The sequence below is a fragment of the Camelus ferus genome, chromosome 5, assembly GCF_009834535.1.
Source record: "Camelus ferus isolate YT-003-E chromosome 5, BCGSAC_Cfer_1.0, whole genome shotgun sequence".
Taxonomy (NCBI): domain Eukaryota; kingdom Metazoa; phylum Chordata; class Mammalia; order Artiodactyla; family Camelidae; genus Camelus; species Camelus ferus.
The window spans coordinates 36,350,076-36,371,642 of record NC_045700.1 but is presented as its reverse complement, the minus strand read 5'-3'; the positions used below and the strand labels follow the sequence as shown (position 1 = coordinate 36,371,642).

At 36.5% G+C, this 21,567-nt stretch overlaps 1 protein-coding gene across 2 annotated transcripts in view; it reads left to right on the top strand.

Annotated features, from left to right (window-relative positions):
• The window catches only part of PLA2R1 (phospholipase A2 receptor 1), a 104,068-nt gene that overhangs the window by 42,592 nt on the left and 39,909 nt on the right, over positions 1 to 21,567 (top strand). For both annotated transcript variants that reach the window (XM_032479553.1, XM_032479552.1), the window contains exons 10-12: positions 90 to 202; positions 8,398 to 8,567; positions 19,710 to 19,912. In XM_032479553.1, coding sequence (XP_032335444.1) covers positions 90 to 202; positions 8,398 to 8,567; positions 19,710 to 19,912 — 486 coding nt within the window. The remainder of the gene's footprint in view (positions 1 to 89; positions 203 to 8,397; positions 8,568 to 19,709; positions 19,913 to 21,567) is intronic.

Here is a 21,567-nt window from a genome sequence, read left to right as displayed (position 1 = left end):
AATGGTAAATAAGAATACACACACAAATATATATTTTGCTATTTAACTAAATCAGATTATGTCCTTAAGTTTTCTTTTCCTTCTTTAAGGGATGGAAGAGACATGGCGGATTCTGTTACAAAATTGACACTGTCCTTCGAAGCTTTGACCATGCCTCCAGTGGTTACTACTGTCCTCCTGCACTTGTAACCATTACAAACAGGTAAAATAGAAGTTTTCTATCAGAAACATGACTATGCTTTTTTTTTTGAGGGCTCTTGGAATGGTCAAATTTATCCATAATCAGTCACTTGCCAAAATCTAAAGTGTACTATACATTAGGGTATTAAATTATTTAAATTGTTGATTTAGATGAATTTAAATCATACAATGTTGTTCTTAAAATGATCAATAATTTAGAGTATTAAATTAAATAATTTAATGCTTTAATGTATAGTATACTTTAGTAACAAACAGTAAAATTGAAGATGACTTTTACTTTCCATAAAGATTTATTAATTATCTAGCTTGTTAATTTATTCAGGTGTATTTCTATTTCGTCTAAGTGCTTACAGAAAAAATATGCCATTTAAAAATGAAGTATTTTTGAAATGTAATGTGTGTGAGTCATGTGGGGTTTTTTAGAACAAAAATAAGTAAAACTAAACTGTGGAGGATTTTCAAATGCTTCCCCATTGCTTCCTAGGTCTGTGTTTGTTTAGATTTAGATTTCTCTGTGCATAGATGTCTTCTCCATGCAGAGAATCTGTGTCCCTTTTACACTCCATACAATTTGCAACATGCTTCAGATGTGTAGCAGGGAATGAAAGTACCAACATCAGAAGTGACCTCAGTGTCACTATCAATCTCAGGAGGACAATAAGGGCTAGGAGAATGACTCCTCCAAGCCAAAGACAAAAGCAAGGTAGAATTCTTCAGTGGTTCCACAGAAAACTATCACCACAAGGCTAGTCACTTGCTTTTTTTTTTTTAACTGAGGCAATGGTCTCTAAAAATATTCATTGAAGACCAGGAAAGAGGACAACTGGTGCTATGGTTTTATCTAGAGACCCTTCACATGTAGGTCTAACCCCCAGGAGGAATTCTGTGTGACTTCTCTGCTTTCTCCACATAGGAAATCAACATTCAAAGCCACACAAATTTCCTTTCTCCTCTTACCTCTTAACTTCTTTCCCAGTCTTTCCTCCAAACCATGCACAGGAATGCACCTGCACACACACACACACACACACACACACATGAATAGATTGATAGCATTTGCAAAATAAATTGCCTGGTGAAACATTTTATGGTCAGGAGACCCTTTCTTTGGGGGATAGCACGACCTCTGATATATCTCAATGTTGTTTTTAGTTCTACTTTCCTCCTTCCCAGAATAGCTACCAGGTGGAAGGACCTTTATCTTCTGCCTGCTCACCCACCCAAAAGGCTTCAAGACCACCTTGGGTTGGTAAGTCCTCCAGTCAGTGTGTCAACATTGGACTTTTTTCAGGAGTCTGACCAATGAAGCTGTGCTCTTTCGTTAATTACAATTATTTTTTTTCCAGTGAAGAACAAGGTCTAATTATTTCACCTGTTTTTATGTCTTATTCTCTCATTTCTTTTTTTGTGTAATATTCATTGAGTGCCTCACATACCTGGCACTGTGTTAATTACTTTCATATGTTATCTGACTACGCAAACAATCAACAGTCAAGAGTTTATTAGAAAAATACATACTGAATATCTCTATTGTGAGAGGCATCATATTAAACACTGGCATGCTGCACAAAACAAATAAAAGTCATGGTGCAATTGTCCTCGTGCTACTAGCAGGCCAGCAGATAAAGAGACACATGAAACAACTGAAGAAAGTGAAATAAAACAGTAAATGGATAAATTCAAAGTGACATTACAGAAAGCTCATAGTGCCTAAGTGACCCCAGTAAGGCAGACATCTGTTGGAGTTCAAACACTTCACTTTCTGAGAATCCTTCGGGAACCTTATGCAAATGATAGAAAGTGTCTGGAAAAAATCTACTCTGTTTCATTTTCCCAAAGCTGGATACAAGAGTATGCTGTGACTACCACAAACTTTTTCTTTGATAAACTGTATTCAGTAGCCAAAGCTAATGCGTGGTCCAGCTCCCAAGCAGAACAATAGCATAGGTAAATTTGTTTTCATCCCATCCCAGCCTCCTAGGCCCCCCAGGTGACCTTGCGCTGTCATGCTACTCAGTCACCAGCCAAGCCCCCGAGCTACTACACGTTACCCCAGGGAGGAGCTCTCCCAGGCAGTTTACAAGTAGGCACAAGGCCCTGCAAACGTGTCTACACCCAAAGCAGTGACTCCAACATGGGACATGCAAGTTGAGGAAAGGAAGGGCCCTATGCTCTTGATTTTTATTCACTCAGACTTTATCAGATAAGAAACGAAGACCCACACCATACTGTTCTTTGAGTGACAATACACATTCGGATATTTTTCAACAGCATCTTTTGTCTGAGAAGGTTGGGCAGAAGATGGAAAGTCTCCTCAGATCCAAGACTATCCACTAGTAACCTTGGTAATCATTTTCTTCCATTACTGATTTCCTGTTTGAGTTAAGGCACTCCTGTCACTCACCGGTACCCAAGCTTGTAGTCACTAATTGATTTTCCACTCTTCTGCACAATTGAGCGACAGATTTGATGGGCACAATTAGAACCACCTGCTACAAATTACGTATTTCTTTTGTTATCAGGCAACTGCTCCTGGTCTAGGACTTTTAACACTTTGTGGAATGGAGAAGGAAAGAAAAACAAACCCTTATCACCGATAACAGAATTTTCTTTGCTTGCTGTTACAAAATTTTTTTCAGGCTTGATCACTTTGCTTTCAGACAGAACACGAATGCAAAACTTGAGTTTCAGAATTACCATGGATAATTGTCTATGTGCATGTTTATCTAAACCTCGAATCAATCAGCCATGGAATATTTGGTACAAAATAATTAAAATGATATTTGATTTTGAGAAATTTGCCGAAAGTGAGAAATGCTGCAATATCTCATTTTCTCCTAAGTTTAAACATGCATTATTTTCAAATATTTTTACAGCTCTGCCATTTTCTTGCACCCACCATATGCCCCAAAGACTTTTGCAGTTAACTTTTTTTTATGGTGCTAAAATATACACAACATAAAACTTATCATTTTAACCCTTATAAGTGGCATTAAGTACATTCATATGATTGTACAACCATCACCACCATCCATCTCCAGAACATTTTTCATCTTCCCAATCTAAAATTCTATATCCATTAAACACTAATTCCCCATTTCCCCTGCCTCCAGCCTTTGTCACCCACCATTCTACCTTCTATCTGTATGAAGCTGGCTACTCTCATTACCTCATAACTGGAATCATACAGTCATTGTCCTATTGTGCCTGGTTTATTTCACTTAGCCTAATGTTCTCCAGGTTAATCCATGTTGTAGCATGTGCAGGAATTTCCTTCTCTTTTAAGGCTGAATAATATTCCATAATATGTACATACTACATTTTGTTTATTGATTCATCCATTGGTAGACATGAGATGCTTCTACCTTTTGGCTATTGTGTATAATGCTGCTATAAATATGAATGTACAAATATTTTTCATGTCCCTGCTATCAGTTATTTTGCGTAATATATCCAGAAGTGAAATTTCTGGATCATATAAATAATTCTATTTTTAATTTTGGAGGAACAGCCATACTGTCTTCCATAGCAGCTGCACCATTTTACATTCCAACCAGCAGTGCACAAGGGTTCCAATTCTTCCACATCCTGGCCAATACTTGTTATTTTCAGTATTTACATAATAGCTATCCTAATGGGTATGAGGTGGTATCTCACTGTGGTTTTGATTTGCACTGTGGTTTTGATGATTAGTGATGATGAGCATCTTTTCACGTGCTTATTGGCATCTCTATGTCTCCTTTGGAGAAATGTCTATTCAAGTCTTTTACCCATTTCTGAATTGGAGTGTTCTCTGTCATTGAGTTGTAGTTCTTTATACATTCTGGATATTAATTGGATATCAGAGACATAATTTGCAAATGCTTTCTCCTATTCTGTGGGTTGCCTTTTCACTCTATTGACTAGTGTCCTTTGATGCACAAAAGTTTTTAATTTTGATTAAGTGCAGTTTAGCCTGTCTTATTTTGTTGCCTGTGTTTTTGGTGTCTTATCCAAGAAATCACTGCCACATTCAGTGTCATGAAAAATTTCCCCTGTGTTTTCTTCTAAAGTGTTTTATAGTTCTAGCTCATAGGTTTAGGTCTTTGATCCGCTTCGAGTTAGTTTTGTAAATGGTATAGGGTCAGAGTCCAACTGCATTCTTTTGTAGGTGGATATGAAGTTTTCCCAACATTATTGTTGAGAAGACTGTCCTTACCTCATTAAACAGTCTTGGCACCCTTGTGGAAAATCACTTGACCATATATGCAAGGGTTTATTTCTGGATTCTCTATCCTAACCCACTGGTTTATATGTCTGTTTTTATGCCAATATCACACTGTTTTGATTACTGTACTTTTTAGTAAGTTTTGAAATCAAGAAGTATGAGACCTCCAACTTTATTCTTCTTTTTCATATTTGTTTTGCTATTCAGGATCTCTTGCAATTCCATATGAATTTTAAGATGGATTTTTCTATTTCTGCAAAAAAACTATTATTGGGATTTTGACAGGGATTGCATTCAATTTGTAGATCACTTTGGGTAGTATGGACATTTTTAACAATAAGTCTTTAAATCCATGAACATGGGACATCTTTCCATTTGTTTGTGTCTTGTTTAATTTCTTTCAGCAATGTTTTGTAGTTTTTAATGTATAATAAGTCTTTTGCCTCCTTGGTCAAGTTTATTCCCAAGTACTTTATTCTTTTTGATGCTACTGTAAATGAAATTGTTTTTCTTTTCATATTGTTCATTTTTAGTATATAGAAATGCAACTGATTTTTGTGTGTTGATTTTTATCCAGCAATTTGCTGAATTCATTTATTAATTCTGACAGGTTGGTTTGGGCTTTTTGTTTGTTTCTTTGTTTTATAGAATGCAGGTAACTTTCTTTTTAAAAACACATTTTGATTACCCTTTTAAATTATGCAGTAGAAACATTCTCATTGGTATAAATTCAAGCAAGCCAGAAGAATATCAACTAAAAAGTGAAAGTGTCCCCTCACTTTCACTCGTCCCCCCTTCTGCTCTCCTAGGTTTATTTTTTGTGTATATATTAGGCGTATTTTCTAATTCTATATTTTTCTTCTTGTCTTTTGAAATAAACAATATTCAAAAACTTAACATTTTTAGTTCTTGGGGAATGCCGCCAGAAACTTCTCACAATAGCAATCATGATGCGTGTCTCCCATTCGAAAACTACTTATATTCTATTGCCATTCTTTATTTCAAAGAAAGAGAAAGAAATTTATCGTGTTTGTACTAGTTCAGCAATAGAATTATTTATTTGAAAATGGCATCAAAAATGTTAAAAAATGTTTTATTGGGAGAAATGCAATTGCAATTACTCAGCTCAAAGCTGAGTCCCTCCTAACCAGATTATTACATATATATATATATTTTTTTTTAATTGAAATGGCTCTCTAGTTAAGCTGCTTCCAATGCATTATTTTTTTCAGTCTTTTGTTTTACATACTACAAACACAATCATTAAATACTGCTTTCTGCTGAGTACTGTGTTATTTATGTGCATATCTCAATGGCTAAACTGATGAAGAAATATAATATTCAATTAGATATTTAAGTATAAAATAGCTTTTTTGAAGTGTGCATTTTTGAAATGCACATATTTTGAAATGAAAAAATGTCAATGTATGCTAAAAATATGTATTGTTGTCTTCAAATTGCATCTTTGAAATTAAAATTTAATGTTTAGCACCATCAGCAATAGTTTCTCCTCAAACTGGTGGAAGTTCAAGATATATTTTTCTTGTTTACACTGAGAATACATATTTGACTTCTTAACTTTTTTAAACAGTTGATGGGAAATTTTTTTTTCTGATTTTAAGAATTAATCTCCTACAAAATCTTATTTTATAAGTAGGTACACAAAAGCAAAATATTTTATCATTTGTTCTTCTAAAGAATAACAATTTTTATTTTACTGAATTCCTTAGAAATAACACATTATCCTGGTTCAAAAAAATATATAAAATATATACGTGTGGTTATTTTTGTTTCTTAAACTATAACAACATTTGAATTATGCAATCTCAGTGAAACCAGACAAAAAGTCCATATATGAAACTCTGGAATATTCTCAAACAAAGAATTCTGAAACACAGGGCCAAAAAAGACTTTAAAAGGTCATCTCCTGTATTACCATAAGCCAGAGTTTTCACAACACTTTTAGTGTTTGAAACCAAATAGTGAGTTAATAAGGATATAAAGTGTTCAATTGTTGGAGTCAGTTGGAAACAAACACTCAAGAGATTGCATGCTGTTATCCAGAGTTACTTTCTTAAAGTATATGGCTTAGAGGAAAGATACAGTTGCTGAATTTCTTTATTAACAATGCCATCTTCTAAACTTGACCAGAAAAACTAGTCCTGTTTTTATTTGAAGTTTATAGGATTTAATGTATGAGTATTATATGCAACTGCTTAAAAGATACACTTGCCAATTCAAAAAAGCAGGTTTGTATCGTTTTAAGCAATGATAAATAGTTATAAAATAGACAATCAGAGTAGACTAAATCAATCTAAAACCAACAGGGGACAAAAGCAAAATGTTGTCATGAATAATGATACCAGAGGCCAGGCTGACAGACAACATTCTCTCTCCATTATCCAATAAATGCCATAGTGCAAGGTAATGGAAGAGCCAGCCATGTCCCCTGGGTTTAGAACCAGCACTGTGAATGGTGATCCTGGCCACAGCCTCCACAGTGCAGACCCTTGCTGACCTCCTAGCATTGCAGTTTCAGGCACCAGGTGGGCGTGATAATGATGCTACTCTGCCTCAGAGGCGAGAAGGAAAAGAGGATCCCATGCTGCGAGAGCACAAATCAGTGGAAGTGTAAGGAAAAGCACAGCAGCATCTGGACAGTGTTTAGCTTTATATACCTTCCTTTTGAAGCATAGTTCCATAAAGTTCTGCCACTGCAGTCTGGTTTAAAAGAACTTTCCTAGTTTCAGAGTGTGCTATTTGGATTATTAATAAAGTATCTGCAGAAAATATTTACTAAAGCATATGTTCTGCCAAGATTAGTCCCTGGATGCCTAATATCACTAACTGTTGCTTGTGATGTTCATAAGGCAGTTAAAAAGTTTGCCTCTTTTTGTTTTTTGGGGTTTTATTTCCTCCCCTGTTTCCTTTGAGACTCCTCTATTCTTGAATGACCCCGTTACTTTAGGTTCCCTTAGGAAGTCCAGGATGCATGGCAATGAAAAAAAATCTAAACTTGGATGAAAAATTCTAATTTGCTTTCTCCTTGGGTTTCCCAGGTAATTTTAATAAGGCCTTTCCTTTCTCAGTGACTCAGCAGGTCTGGCCAAAATTCACCACTGTTTGAAAGGTGTTTCTTCAAAACTTAATATGTATTGAAACTAAATTTTTCAAGACTGTTTCCAACTTAGCTTAAGATTTCAATGCTAGTTAAATTTTCATACATCTTTCTGTTAGGTGTTCATGGGGAAGCATATACCCACGTTTTCTAGATTCTGCTTTCAATGCATTCATGTTGTGAAGGGAGCACTGCCACCAATCAATGAATTCATTCAGCTGTTTGGGAAATAAAGTGGGTGTGGTTCTTCAGATAACTTTCTCGGGTTTTATATTTATCTTCAATGAATATGCACATCTGAATAACCAGTGACTCTATGTGCCTGTGAACAAACTGATTTGGGAGACATAAAATTGCTACTCCAATCTCTGTGCCATTCTCACCAGGCAAGTGTGGTGTTGGCAGGGAGAGGGGGTGCATGTGGACTCTGCTGGCAGATGCTCATTCAGAAAAGCATAATATCTCTCCTCTTTCCCACTGTCAACTCCCCACCGCACGTACATTACGGCATGGTGTGTGCTGTGTGGTCTAACTACAAAATAGGGCATGTGTTACTCCAAGAAATGTATTGCTAGCTTTCTGGACTTCACTGCCTACAGTCCAAAACTGGAGCTGGACTCTACTCCTCGAAAGAATCAAGCCCCAGCTTTGAGAATCAAATTCTCCTCACTTATATATTTCTGGGAACTGCACTGGCATTTAGCACTTGTGAGTAATCTTCAAGGTCTTTGAGTATTTTGCTGCTCCATGTTCTCAAGAATTCACGAAAAGTGCATACTCTGGTGCCATTCTGTGCACCTCGTTATGTTTTAATGACATTTTTTAATTGCCCAGAAACTTACTATAATCATTTCCTTTTTCCCTTCTTAAGGTTTGAACAGGCTTTCATCACCAGTTTGATCAGTAGTGTGGTAAAAACAAAGGACACTTATTTTTGGATAGCTCTTCAGGACCAAAATGACACAGGAGAATACACTTGGAAGACAGCAGGACAGAAGTCGGAGCCCGTGCAGTACACACACTGGAACGCCCGTCAGCCCCGTGAGTAGAGGGGACTGTGACACCACTTCTCCCGCCTGTTTTCTTTGCCCAAAATTCCTTCCACCTCACAGTCCACCTCCTTTGATTCTTTCTTAATGTTTTCTTAATGCCTAAATCAACTAAAACAATTACCACAGGCTCTCAGGGGATGATATATGACTGGTCATTTAAAAAAGTATAATCCATATGAGTCACTTGACAGGTTCAAGCTATAAATTCAATGCTCAAGACCACACATGCCTTTATTAGCAGGATGTCCAATTTCTCCCTCCTAAAGTCTCTTCCCCAACCGCCCTCATTGTCCAAGAATCTCAGGGGCTTGCTCAGTCCCAGAATAGTCTGTTAGACTTCAAAGCACGGTAAATTGGCACATTTGAGCAAAACTAATCAGTCCTCAGTGACTGCCACGTGACTTTGCTGCGGAATACTGAATGGTTACCTTGCTAGCCTGTCTCCTCCATGGATGTCTGTGGTACCTTAGCCAGGATTTCAGAGTTACAGCTCTATTAGTTCACCCTTCTGGATGAAGCTCAGCTCTGGATCCTAATGCGTGAAGCCATGCCAGTTAGTCAGTTCCAGAGAAGCTAATGGCTTCAGCCACAATCAACACTAGAACCAGGCCCTGTGGAACAAATTTTAGGCCCTGTGTTAATCTTAGTCACCAACCTAGATCCAACATCCCTTTATCTCAGTGTGAGCCCCTGTTTGGATGCATTGGTCTCTTTCTTGCCTGTGAATATCAATCAGGGCTACCCCATTAAACAATAGGCAGTAGGTTGCCACTAAATTTGTATCTGGGGGAAATGGGTTAGGAGCTTCAGGCTCTTTCCTGAGGATAGATAATTATTACTATAATATTATAATAATGATAATAATATATAAAATACATAGCAATAATTAGTCAAAAGACTGTATATATATCAATTAAAAGACAGAGATTTTCAGAGTGGTTCAATAAACAGGACCCAACTATATGTTATCTACAAGAAACCCACTTTAAATATAAAGACATATAGATTAAAAGTAAAGTGATGGAGAAAGACATACCATGCTAACATTAATCAAAAGAAAGCAAGAATAGCTATATTAACATGACATAGAGTAGACTTCAGTACAAGAAATGTTTCCATGGATATAAAGGGACATGACATAAAGATAAAGGAATCAGTACTCTAAGAAGACATAACAATCCTTAATGTTTATGCACCTAATAACAGAGAGGTAAAATACATGAGGGAAAAATGCATAGAACTGCAAGGAGAAACAGATGAATCTACTATTATAGTTGGAGACTTTAACACCCCTGTATCAAGAATGGACAGATCCAGCAGACAGAAAATCAGTAAGGATAAAGCTGAACTCAACAGCAGCATCAATCAACTGGATATGATTGACATCTATAGACTACTTCATCCAACAACAATAGAGTACACATTCTTCTCAAACTCAAATGGAACATTTACTAAAACAGATGACATTCTGTGCTGTAATACACACCTTAACAAATTTAAAAAAAATAGAAATCATACAATGTCTGCTCTCAGATGACAATGAAATTAAACTAGAAATCGATAATGGAAAGATAGCTGGAAAATTCCAAAATACTTGGAGATCAAGCAGTGCACTTTTAAATAACACATGAGTCAAAGAAGAATTCTCAAGAGAAATTTTTAAATATTTTAAATTAAATGAATATGAGAATGTGATTTATCAAAATTCGTGAGATGCAGAGAAAGAAATTTATAGCACTGAATGCATGTATTAGAAAAGAAGAAATCTCTAAAATTAATCATCTAAGCTTCCGTCTTAGGAAACTGGAAAAAGAAGAGCAAATTAAATTCAAAGTAGATAGAAAAAAAGAAATGAGAATTAGAGCAGAAATCAATGAAATTGAAAACAGGAAATCAGTAGAGAAAATTAATGAAACCAAAAGCTGGTTCTTTGAAAAGATCGATGAAATTGAAAAGCCTCTAGCTAGGCTCACTAAGAAGAAAGAGAGAAGACACAAATTAATATCATAAATGAAAAAGAGGATATCACTACAGATCTATGGACATTAAAAAGATAATAATAGAATATTAAGAATAACTCTATAGCCACAAATTTGATAACCTATATGAAACAGAACAATAATTTAAAGACACAATCTATCAAAATTCACACAAGAAGATCTAGACTATCTGAATATGTCTATATCTATTAAAGAAATTGAACCAATAAATCATAACCTTCCAAAACAGAAAGCATTAGGCCCACATGGGTTTAACTGGTCAATTCTACCAAATATTATACCAGTTCTTTATAATCTCTTCCAGAAGACAGAAGCAGAGAGACTACTTCATAACTCATTCTATAATGCTAGCATGAGCCTAATACCAAAGTCATACAAAGATATTACAAGAAAAGAAAACTACAGATCAATATTTCTCATGAACATAGACACAAAAATCTTCAACAAAATATTAACTAATTGAATCCAACAAAGTATAAAGAGAATTATACACCACAAGTAAGTGAGATTTATCCCAAGTATGCAAGGCTAGTTCAACATTCCAAAATCTACTAGTGTTACCTATCACATCAACAGGCTAAAAAAGAAAAATCACATGATCATATCAATAGATGCAGAAAAAGCATTTTATAAAATTCAACACCCATTCATGTTAAAAGCTATTAGCAAACAAGGAGTAGAGGAGAATTTCCCCAACTTGATAAAGAACATCTACAGTAGACCCACAGATATCATACTTAATGGTGAGAAACTAGAAGCTTTCCCACTAAGATCAGGCCTTAAGGCAAGGATGTCCCTGATCAACACTTCTTTTAAACATCATACTAGAAGTCCTAGCAAATGCAATAAAACAAGAAGAGCAAATAAAGGTATACAGATTGAAAAGAAACAAAATTTTGTTCACACATGACATGATCGTCTACATAGAAAATTTTAAAAAATCAATAAAAAATTCCTGTAACTAATAAGCAATTATTGCAAGATAGCAGGATACAAGATTGATGTACAAAAATCAATTGCTTTTCTGTATATCAGCAATGAAAAGGGGAATTTAAAATTAAAGTATATTATCATTTACATTAGCACCTCCAAAATGAAATTCTCAGGTACAAATGTAATGATATGTACAAGATCTGTATGAGGAAAACTATAAACTTTAATGAAAGAAATCAAAGAAGTACTAAATAGAGAGATTCCATGTTCATGGATAGAAAGACTCAATATTGTCAAGATGTCAGTTCTACACAAACTGACCTATTGATTCAATGCTATCTCAATCAAAAAACTGGCAAGCTATTTTGTGGATACTGACAAACTGATTCTAAAGCTTATATGGAGAGGCAAAAGACAGAGGATAGCCAACTCAGTATTGAAGGAGAATAATAAAATCAGAGGACTGACACTACCTGACTTCAAGACTTACTATAAGTCTGCAGGTAATCAATGTGGTTTTGGCAAAAAAAAAAAAAAAAAAAGCAAATAAATAATACAACAGACTAAAGAATCCAGAAATAGACTGATACAAAATAGTTTACTGGTTTTTGATAAAGAAGCAAAAGCAATACAATGCGAAAAAATATAGTCTTTTTGACAAATGGTGCTTGGACAATCAAATATTCACATGCAAAAAAAAAAAATCTAGACACAGAGCTTACACCTTTCACAAAATTAACTGAAAATGAATCATAGACCTACATGTAGAACATAAAGCTGTCACATTCCTAGAGGATAATTCCTAGAGGATTTCTATTGGTAATAGAAAACCTACATGACCTTGGATATGGTGATGATTTTTAGACACACTACCAAAGGCAAATCCATGAAAGAAATAACTGATGAACTGGACTTCATTAAAACTAAAACTTCATTAAATTTTATACTCTGAGAAAGACAATGTGGAGAGAATGAGATGACAAGCCACAGACTGGGAGAAAATACTTGTAGAAACCACATTTGATAAAGGACTGTTATCCAAAATATACAGAGAACTCTTAAAACTCAACAATAAGTAAATGAAGAACCCAATTTTAAAACGGACAAAAGATCTTAAACAAAGAAGATATATAGATGGAAAGTAAGCATATGAAAATACGTTCAACATCATATGTCATCAAGACACTGAAATGAAATACTGCTACACATTTATTAGAATGACCAAAACACAAATCACTGACAACACCAAATGCTGTCTAGGATATGGAGCAACAGAAACAATCATACACTGATAGTGAGAATGCAGAACAGTATGGACACTTTCAAAGACAGTTTGGCAGTTTCTTGCGAAAGTAAACATACTCTTAACCACACAATCCAGCACTTGCACTGTTTGGCGTTTACCCAAATGAACTGAAAAATAATGTCCAGACAAAAACCTGCATACAGATTTTTTTCTATAGAAGCTCTATTCATGCTTGCCAAAACTTGCAAGCAATCAAGATGTCCTTCAGTAGATGGATGAATAAACTGTGTTACATGTAGACAATGGAATATTATTCAGTGCTAAAAAGAAATAAGCTATCAAGTCAGAAAAAGACATGGAGGAAACTTAAATGTGTATTACTAAGTGAAAGAAGCCCAACTGAAAAGGCTACATACTGTATGATTCCAATCACATGACATTCTGGAAAAGGCAAAACTATGGAGACAGTAAAAAGATTATTGGTTTCCGGGGGGTTGAGGGGAGGAAGGGATTTATAGGCAGAACACAGAGGATTTGGGGGGCAGTGAAACCATTCTGTATGATACCACAATGGTGGATATATGTCATTATACATTTGTCCAAACCAATAGAATGTACACCACCAAGAGTGAACCCTAATGTAAACCATGGACTTGGGGTGATAGTGATGTGTCAATGTAGGTTTTAACAAATGTACCATTCTGGTATGGGATGTCAATAGTGAGGTATGTGGGGCATGAGGTAAAGGGAAGTCTGTACTTTCCACTCAATTTTTCTGTGAACCTAAAATGTTCTAAAATATATAGTTCATTCTTAAAAAAAAAAAAAAAAAACTAAGTGCATGCAAGGTGAACTTAAGACAAATTAGATTTTCTGCGTATAAATATCAGTTTAGGAAATTTGTATAGAAACCAGACTGCATAGCTCTAAACAAGAAACATCACAATTCACTCAATAGACAATCTTCTCATTCTACAAATCTATGAATATTATTAAAATGCAGAGAATAGTAAGGTTCCATGTCATACTATTACTGGAAAAAAAAACCTCAGGTATCATTTCTAATATACTTTGGAATTTTGTTGGGAATATCTATACCTGTCACAATAAATTAATACATTTTGAGTAGACAAAATGCTTAGTTTTTAATGTTACCTTCCTTGGGGCATATTTAGATGTCTAAAATTTGGAACTGAAGCATAACTCCTTGTCATTCATAAGTTTCTGCTGTAATTTATTTGAGTGGCACTACTCTTTTTCTTTTTTCCCTGAAGAAAAAATAATATCGTGATGCTCCGTTTGGCTGCTCAGGCTGATTGACATTGAGTAAATTGTCTCTGAATAAGATGAAAATGTAAATCTTTTTTTTGAAGAAAATAGCAATATAAAAGCTCCTGTGTTTCCTTTTTTCTTTTAAATTGCAGTTTGCAGAAACACCATCCTAAATCACATTTTTTTTTCCTGCCTGTCACAAAAGAATCCATTAGCTTGGTCCCCGTGTCAGAATCTTAATCCAGCCCATAGTGACTATATAAATTGACCAGTGAACAGGAAGCCTGTAGCTTTTTATAAACTCAGTGAAGACTCTATCCTTATGTCATATCATCAAAATACTCAATCTGTGGTAGAACCATAGTTCTGCCATTTTTTTTCAACTGTGTATTATATTCACCAAGTAGTAAAATGAACCACCATATATACCTATCACCCAGGGTCATCAACTATCAACCTGTGGTCAATCTTGTTTCATCTCTACCCCTGCCCACTCTCCCAACTTCTCATATTTTTTCATAGAAAACCTCAGATATTATATTGTTTCATACATAAATATTTCACTATTATCTATAAAAGATAGACTCCTTTTTCAGAAACATGAATATAATAAAATTATCTAACTATAATTCTGTAGCATCATAAATCTTCAGTTAATGCTCAAATTTCTAAATGATTCATAAATATTATATAATGTATTTTACAGTTGCTTGAATCAAGATTGAAAAAAGATTCTACCATTGCCATGGGTTGATAGACCTCCTAAAGTCTATTTTCATCTCTAGATTTCCCTCTTCCTTGCCCCCTGACATTTTTTAAAAAATTAATTTATTGGTGCAAATGTGTTGCTTATCCCGTTGAGTCTCCTGCAGTCTGGGCTTTTTGACTGTATCCCCATAACACATTAAAACGTGTTAATCTCTTTATTTTTCATAAAATTGACATTTCTATTTTTTAAAAGTTATAATCAGAGGCCTGATCCAATTCAGACTTTCTATTTATCTTTTTTGGAAAGACCATTTCATAGGTGTTGTGTGATCTATCTGGAGGCACACAGTGTCCAGTTTTCTCACTATTTGCAATGTTAGCAGCTATTAATGATCAATACCTAGACCCATCAATTAATTAGGGATTTTTCAAAGCTTCATAGCTGGGATATTTCTATAAAGAGATAATTTCCTGCTATTCTTATGAAAACAACAATAACAAAGAGATTATGGCACTAGGTATTTTAAGAGAAGTAACTATTCAGGTAAAACAGGAAAAACAGCTTTGAACCACACAAACTAGTGCCACCGATTAAAGGGAACGATGATAAATAGGGCCTTTCTCATTTACGGAGAAGATAATGAATTCAAAATTCAAATGTACTTTGTACTTAGTTTAAAGACTCAACACAAATGGAGGCTGCTCTATTGTGAAGGAAATCAGGTTAGTCCATCCTTTAAGGTACTCAAAAAAAGCTTTTCCAGGTCATATTAGAGTTTCACAGGTGTTTCATAGAGAAAAAGAAACTGAGACCACAATTTTGCATCTATCCATAACTCCGGCTCTGTGACTGAAGTTTTGTGTCTAGATCTAGATATTACTGCAGAAAGGGCATGTTTCACTCATATGGGTGAACTCCAGAGCATTTACCCACCTGTCCCACATCAATGGAATCTTCCATCAGTAACAAGGAAAATGGGATCCCAGTAGAGCAAGTCAGATCTGTTTTCTTGAAAGTGCCTTACGCGTGGCAACAAGAAGCCTGTCCAGTGAGCAGGTAGATGGATAGTTATCCATTTCAAGGCTCATCAGATTATGAAATGAACCAACACATAAATGAGGACAAACTTGGTCTCATTTCTGAGCACCCTTTTGGTATTTCTATGTCCTTTTATAATTATATAAGTAACTATCATACATGGTAAAAAATGTGACAGTAGATCTTCAAGGAAATGCTATGGTCACATGAAGGAGAGAAGCCTTACCCGGGGAAAGAGAGGGAGCTCCACGGAAATGGAGGAGCAGAATACAAGGGGAAGATTCAATCATCCCTTCAACAGCTGTTTATTGAATGCCCGACTCCTCTGTGTCTTGACATTGTCTCATGGAGCTTCAGTTAAATCTGACTTCAAATTCTAGATCAAACCGTCAAGCATTATGCAGTCCGAGGCAAGTTCCTACATTTTTGTGCCTCGGTTCTTCCACTAGCAAACTGTAGATACGAACATCCACCTCAAAGAGTTTTTGAAGTTAAATAGGGAAAAGACTATAAAATGCCTAACGCAGTATTGGGCAGATATGCAGAACTCCATGAACGCTCACCTTCCCTGCCTCAATAGCTTCACTCTTCTCCGTGGAAGGATAGGAGAGAGACGGGAGGGCACAGGGCTTGAGATTAAGGATGTGAAAGGGTTGTTGCAGGGAATGGAAAACTAAGTAGGTAGTCTCCACCTGCTTACTGGACAGTGAGCTCGAGTCAAATATTTATCAGAAGACCCAGTTATGGTTCCCTCCTGCCCTGAGACCACAAGTAGATTTTGTTTGTTTTTAGGTATATGGTCCAAGAAGTGGAAGATGGAGGCTTTCCCAGCTCGGTTCAATTTCCTAAATGGCTAAATTGCTTTGCCAGATTGAAGAGACTAGGATAGTGAATTGGAATTTCTTAATTGACTGAAAATATTCCCATTCATGTTTGCCAGAGAGAGTGAAGCGGGGTAGAGGGAGGAAAAGATAGGTAAGGAGAATCAGTTCAAATGTGAGATTCACCACTCAGGAATAGGATGATAGCTTTTCTTCCCCAATGGGAAATGAGTTATCAAATTTGAGAACAATTTTCTCTGGGAGAAAAACCACCTATGCTCCTTCCCACACCCTACCCTTATTACTTGGCTTTGCAAGCATCCCCACAACATAAGATTATAAATTTGGTTTATAACTCCCTTAGCCCAGTCTCCCTTTATTATACCACTTTACTGCTTCTTTGGGGCTGAGACTGTAAAATTTAGGTCAAATGTTCCATTAAGTTAACCACTTTAAAATACCAATAACACTCCTGCAGCACTTTTCATCTTCATAGCTGTTCACAAACATCTCCTTCTCCGCTAATGAAGATGAGTTGAATATCTATAGTGTCTAAAACCAAAGCTATTTAATCATTGTCTGATGTGGGAAAGTAAGACAAAATGCAAGACCAACAAAAAACAGTGTATTACATTTTAAACTTGCTGATTTGAGCTTTTTAAAAATTCTTTGAACATTCAGGCAGAACTCATGCCACAAAATTTCAGCCTTTGCAGTGAAAACAGTCAAAATAAGAATAGAAGCAACATCTTAGAGATGGTTTTAGCTCTTTGTATCTTTCGGGAAGCTTTTTAATACATTACTTTATTTGATCTTCATGAAAACCCACAAGAAGAAAAAGAATGATTGCCCCCAGGTTTTAGACAAGGTTTCTTGTGGTTAATTAACCTGTCTGAGTTTCGAGTTACTAAATGTTTGTGCTGGGACTAGAACCCCAGACTTCAGGCTCTAAGTCAAAGTCTGCTGGGAAGGAAGGATGGAGGAATCTGGTCCCTGCTCTTTCAACTAGAACAACTCCATTAACATACATATTAGGTTTGGGGCTTCCACATGGATTTTCACAGTTGAATTTCATTAGAATTTCATTGCACAGAGCAGGCAGCATCTCCTCTATTGTTCATGACTCAGCTAGATTGTGAGCTGCATTCCAAAATTACACTCGCTAGTCTTGCAACGCTCCATCCATGGTAGGGGTAGTGGCATGCCCTGCTCTCTGACCCCTGCCTCACTCCCATCCCTTCATCTTGACCACTGATTAGCTCTTCTGGCCAATGGAGCTGACTGATGGCATTGTATGCACCAACTCTCTCTTGACTTCCGTTTCTTCCATATGTCATACAGTCTTGTTTTCTTATTTACGACTGGTCATTTACACCTTCGATGGTCTCCTTGATGATCAGTGTGCACACACATATGAGAGTGTGACTTACTGCAGATGGCCGTGATGCCCAGTACCTAACACAGGGTGTGCACCCAGGTAGCTGAAGACACAAATCCTCGTTCTTTAGCATCCTTATTCTTTCTCCTCTTTCACAAACTCTTTTCCATTCCTTTATAAGAGGCTTTTTGTACATCTTCCGCCTTCTTCCTTCTCACTTCCACCCTTCATTTTTCGTCTCCCTAGTCTTTCTATCAGCATAAAACAACCAAAATATGGCTGATAAGGATAATGCCAGTTACCCCGTATCTACAAAAACGGAAGCCGTTATTTCTGAAGGGAAGTTAAGCAAGACAAATATGTAGTACCAAGTGACTACATTTTAAAAAGTGCCTTTGGGTCCAGAATCATTGCAAGTCTTCAGATGCTTCATCTATAATCGCTTGCTTTTTTTAAATTCCCCACTTCCCTTTGAAAACTCCTTTCTCCTTTTCATCCTTCAAAACTCAGCTCAAATGTCACTTCCTGTAAATCCTTTACTGACATCCTAAGTCAGACTCCATCACCCCTTCTGACGTCTCCTCACAGAAATTTGAACACACCATTACTATAGCACTTCACACGTTATATTTATTGCAATTAAGTATTTATGTATCTATACCTCACACTAAACTAAGAGTTGGTGTTTGGTTTTTTTTGTTGTTGTTGTTTGTTTGTTTGTTTGTTTTTGGCCTTGTTTCATCCTTCTATCTCTAGCAGCTAATAATATACAGCCTAGCCTGGCAGATGTAGATGCAAAAGTTTCTTGTTGTTGTTGAATATTGATTTAGTTAATTGAATGATCACTCTATTCAAGAAAAAAGAAGTTCATTTTTACTCAACTTTCATCCTATTTTTGGAATGGGATTGTTTTCTACTATTCACTGAAATTTAAAGTGTAATTTTTAGCAGTCTTATGAGTCATATAGATTTGATGACAAACAGGAGAATCTTAATTTAGAAACTGTTTCTATGGAAAAATATATTTCATTTTCCAAAATGCTCAAACATACACAAAAGAATAAAATGGAGTTCTGCCTACAGCTAGCTGGTCTTTCCCCTTCCCGTGATATCTGCCCCCCTTCCTGCCCCCAGAGTTTCATCCCAGTTGAAATAGACCTCATTCTCTCCACTCTCCCATGGTTTACAGTTTGGTTTTATGTCATGTACCTTGCAGCCTGCCTTATTGCATCATTTCTGTATGTTTCCTATTGAATCTATTTCCCAGAGAATCAGCACTGTGCATTTTTCAGTGCCGATTTTTCACAGTAAGGTTTCAAAGCACAGTGTACAAGGTAGGTGCTCAACTAATGGTAAGTTAAATTTTCCTCTGCACAGTTAAAAAGCTCAATAATTCAAAGTAGAGAGATGTTGGCATTTGATGATATATGGGGGATATCTCGGTCCCAAGTTGGAATAGCTCCTCATTTCTCATCATTTGCTATCTGAGCTCAAAATGCCCAAATTTCAGGCTCCACAGTCTCTCTTCTCTCACTTTTCCATCTTCTATTCTTTTCTCCAAAGTTGAAGAGAAATGAGATAACCATGCCAAGAAAGCATCCTTTTTTGCCTTTATTGTTCTTGTCTGGGTGCTTCATTAGAAGATGTCAATTATTCAACACTCTAAAGAGCCATCTTTCAGGCACAGAATGTTCTAGTCATCTGATACTAAAAAGTGTTGTTTTCTGCTTTCAGGCTACCGTGGTGGCTGTGTTGTCATGCGAGGAAGGAGTCCCGCTGGTCGCTGGGAAGTGAAGGACTGTAGGCACTTTAAGGCAATGTCCCTGTGCAAGCAGTCAGTGGAAAATCGGGAGAAAACTGAGCAGGAAGAGAGATGGCCCTTTCACCCCTGCTATTTGGACTGGGAGTCAGGGCCTGGCCTGGCCAGTTGCTTCAAGGTAATGCCAAGGCTACATGGGCATCCTCAATGAGACCAACATTCTTTCAGTTCTGTCCATGTATCCGAAATTCCTTTATTCCAGAACAGTGCCTGGCATACAGCAGGTACTCAATTAACATTTGTAGGCTGTCTCTATCCATTCCGTTATATTCCAAAATAATTTTTAAATCAGAGGATTGACAGATCCCTGGTGACACTGAAGGCCTCCTCATGAGGACTGATAACAAGGCCACAATCAATATTTTTCTTACTGCATATACCAAATGAACAAGGCAGACACTCACTAGGTATTGAAATGGTACAATTCCATATTGTTTGTAAGCAAATCAATAAAGCCCTTATTACAGAATAATATTATTCTGCTGCAAAGAATAGCTTTTCCAGCTTTGATGATTAAATTAACATGTACAGTTTATATACAGATATATGTATATATGCATACATATGCTGTATATGTATATATGTGTGTGAAGAAATGTCTTTTTGCAAATCGGCTTATAGATTCTAGATTTAAATCAGTATCTACAATCTTCTCAGAAATACATTTTTGAAATATGATGTTTTTGTTTGGTGGTTTTGTCTTTGGTTCATTTTACAAATAGAGATTTCCAAAATCCTGGCAGAAAGCTCTCTGGCACCTGGGCACGTGCAGAGCAGAATGGAGACAGCCTCTATCTCTAGAAATACTGCAGTCTATAGCCTGAAGCACCTGTGAATGCACTCAGTTTAAATGTCCAAGTGTATAATCCTACATTAAATTCACGGAATAATAGGCCCAGAAGTGACCTCACAGAGCAATAAATTAAACCTTAGAAATGAGTAAACTAAGGCAGCAAGGTGAAGTGATTTGCCCAAGATCACAATTATTTATTGACAGAGTTGGAATAAATCTCTGGTCTTGGGACTCCCAGGGCAGTGCTTTTTCTACTGTGTATCACCCTGATATATCAACAGATATACAATGTGTTTGATGGGCATAGTGGTAGGACTTATAAATCTAAAGTGATTCAAGAAAAGATTCCCAGAGGAGGTGAGTTTTGACATATAATTTAAAAGATGGAAAGGCTGTGCTGTGGTCCATGGGACTGGGAGGGTTATTCATTCAGGTCTCAGCAAATCAGTCTGGCGAAGCCTGGCCGCAGGGTGCCTACCTGGCATCAGAGACTGAGACACAGCATCAGGCAGTTAAAAATGAGGAAGGTGCAGAGGCCCAGGATCTGCAGCTCTGGGTCTTCAGTCCCTCACGCTTGATACTAAGGAAAGTCAAAAGCAGACCCTCCATTTGATTGACTTCTTCTTGCTACTGCAAGGACAGCTGGGAAACAGCAGAGAATTCAGGCATAGCTAAGACCCAAAGACCCTAGAAACACACCTGCCATAGGTCCCAGGTCTCATTTCTCATTTCCGGCCATAGATCAGACAGATTCATGATCACCCAGCTAAGGACTACTGGTCTAACCCTAGCTCTGCCAGTCTGTGGCTGTGTGACCTGAAATTTGTAACCCCTCTGATTCTCCTCACCTCTTGACAAACATTTTATTAAGGGACAAGTATATGCCAGGAAATTTAGAGGGGGAAAAGGGTCTTCAAGGAACTCATCTATAAAACTGAGCCTATCGTAGCCTCCTCATGAATTTGTCGTGAGAATAAAAT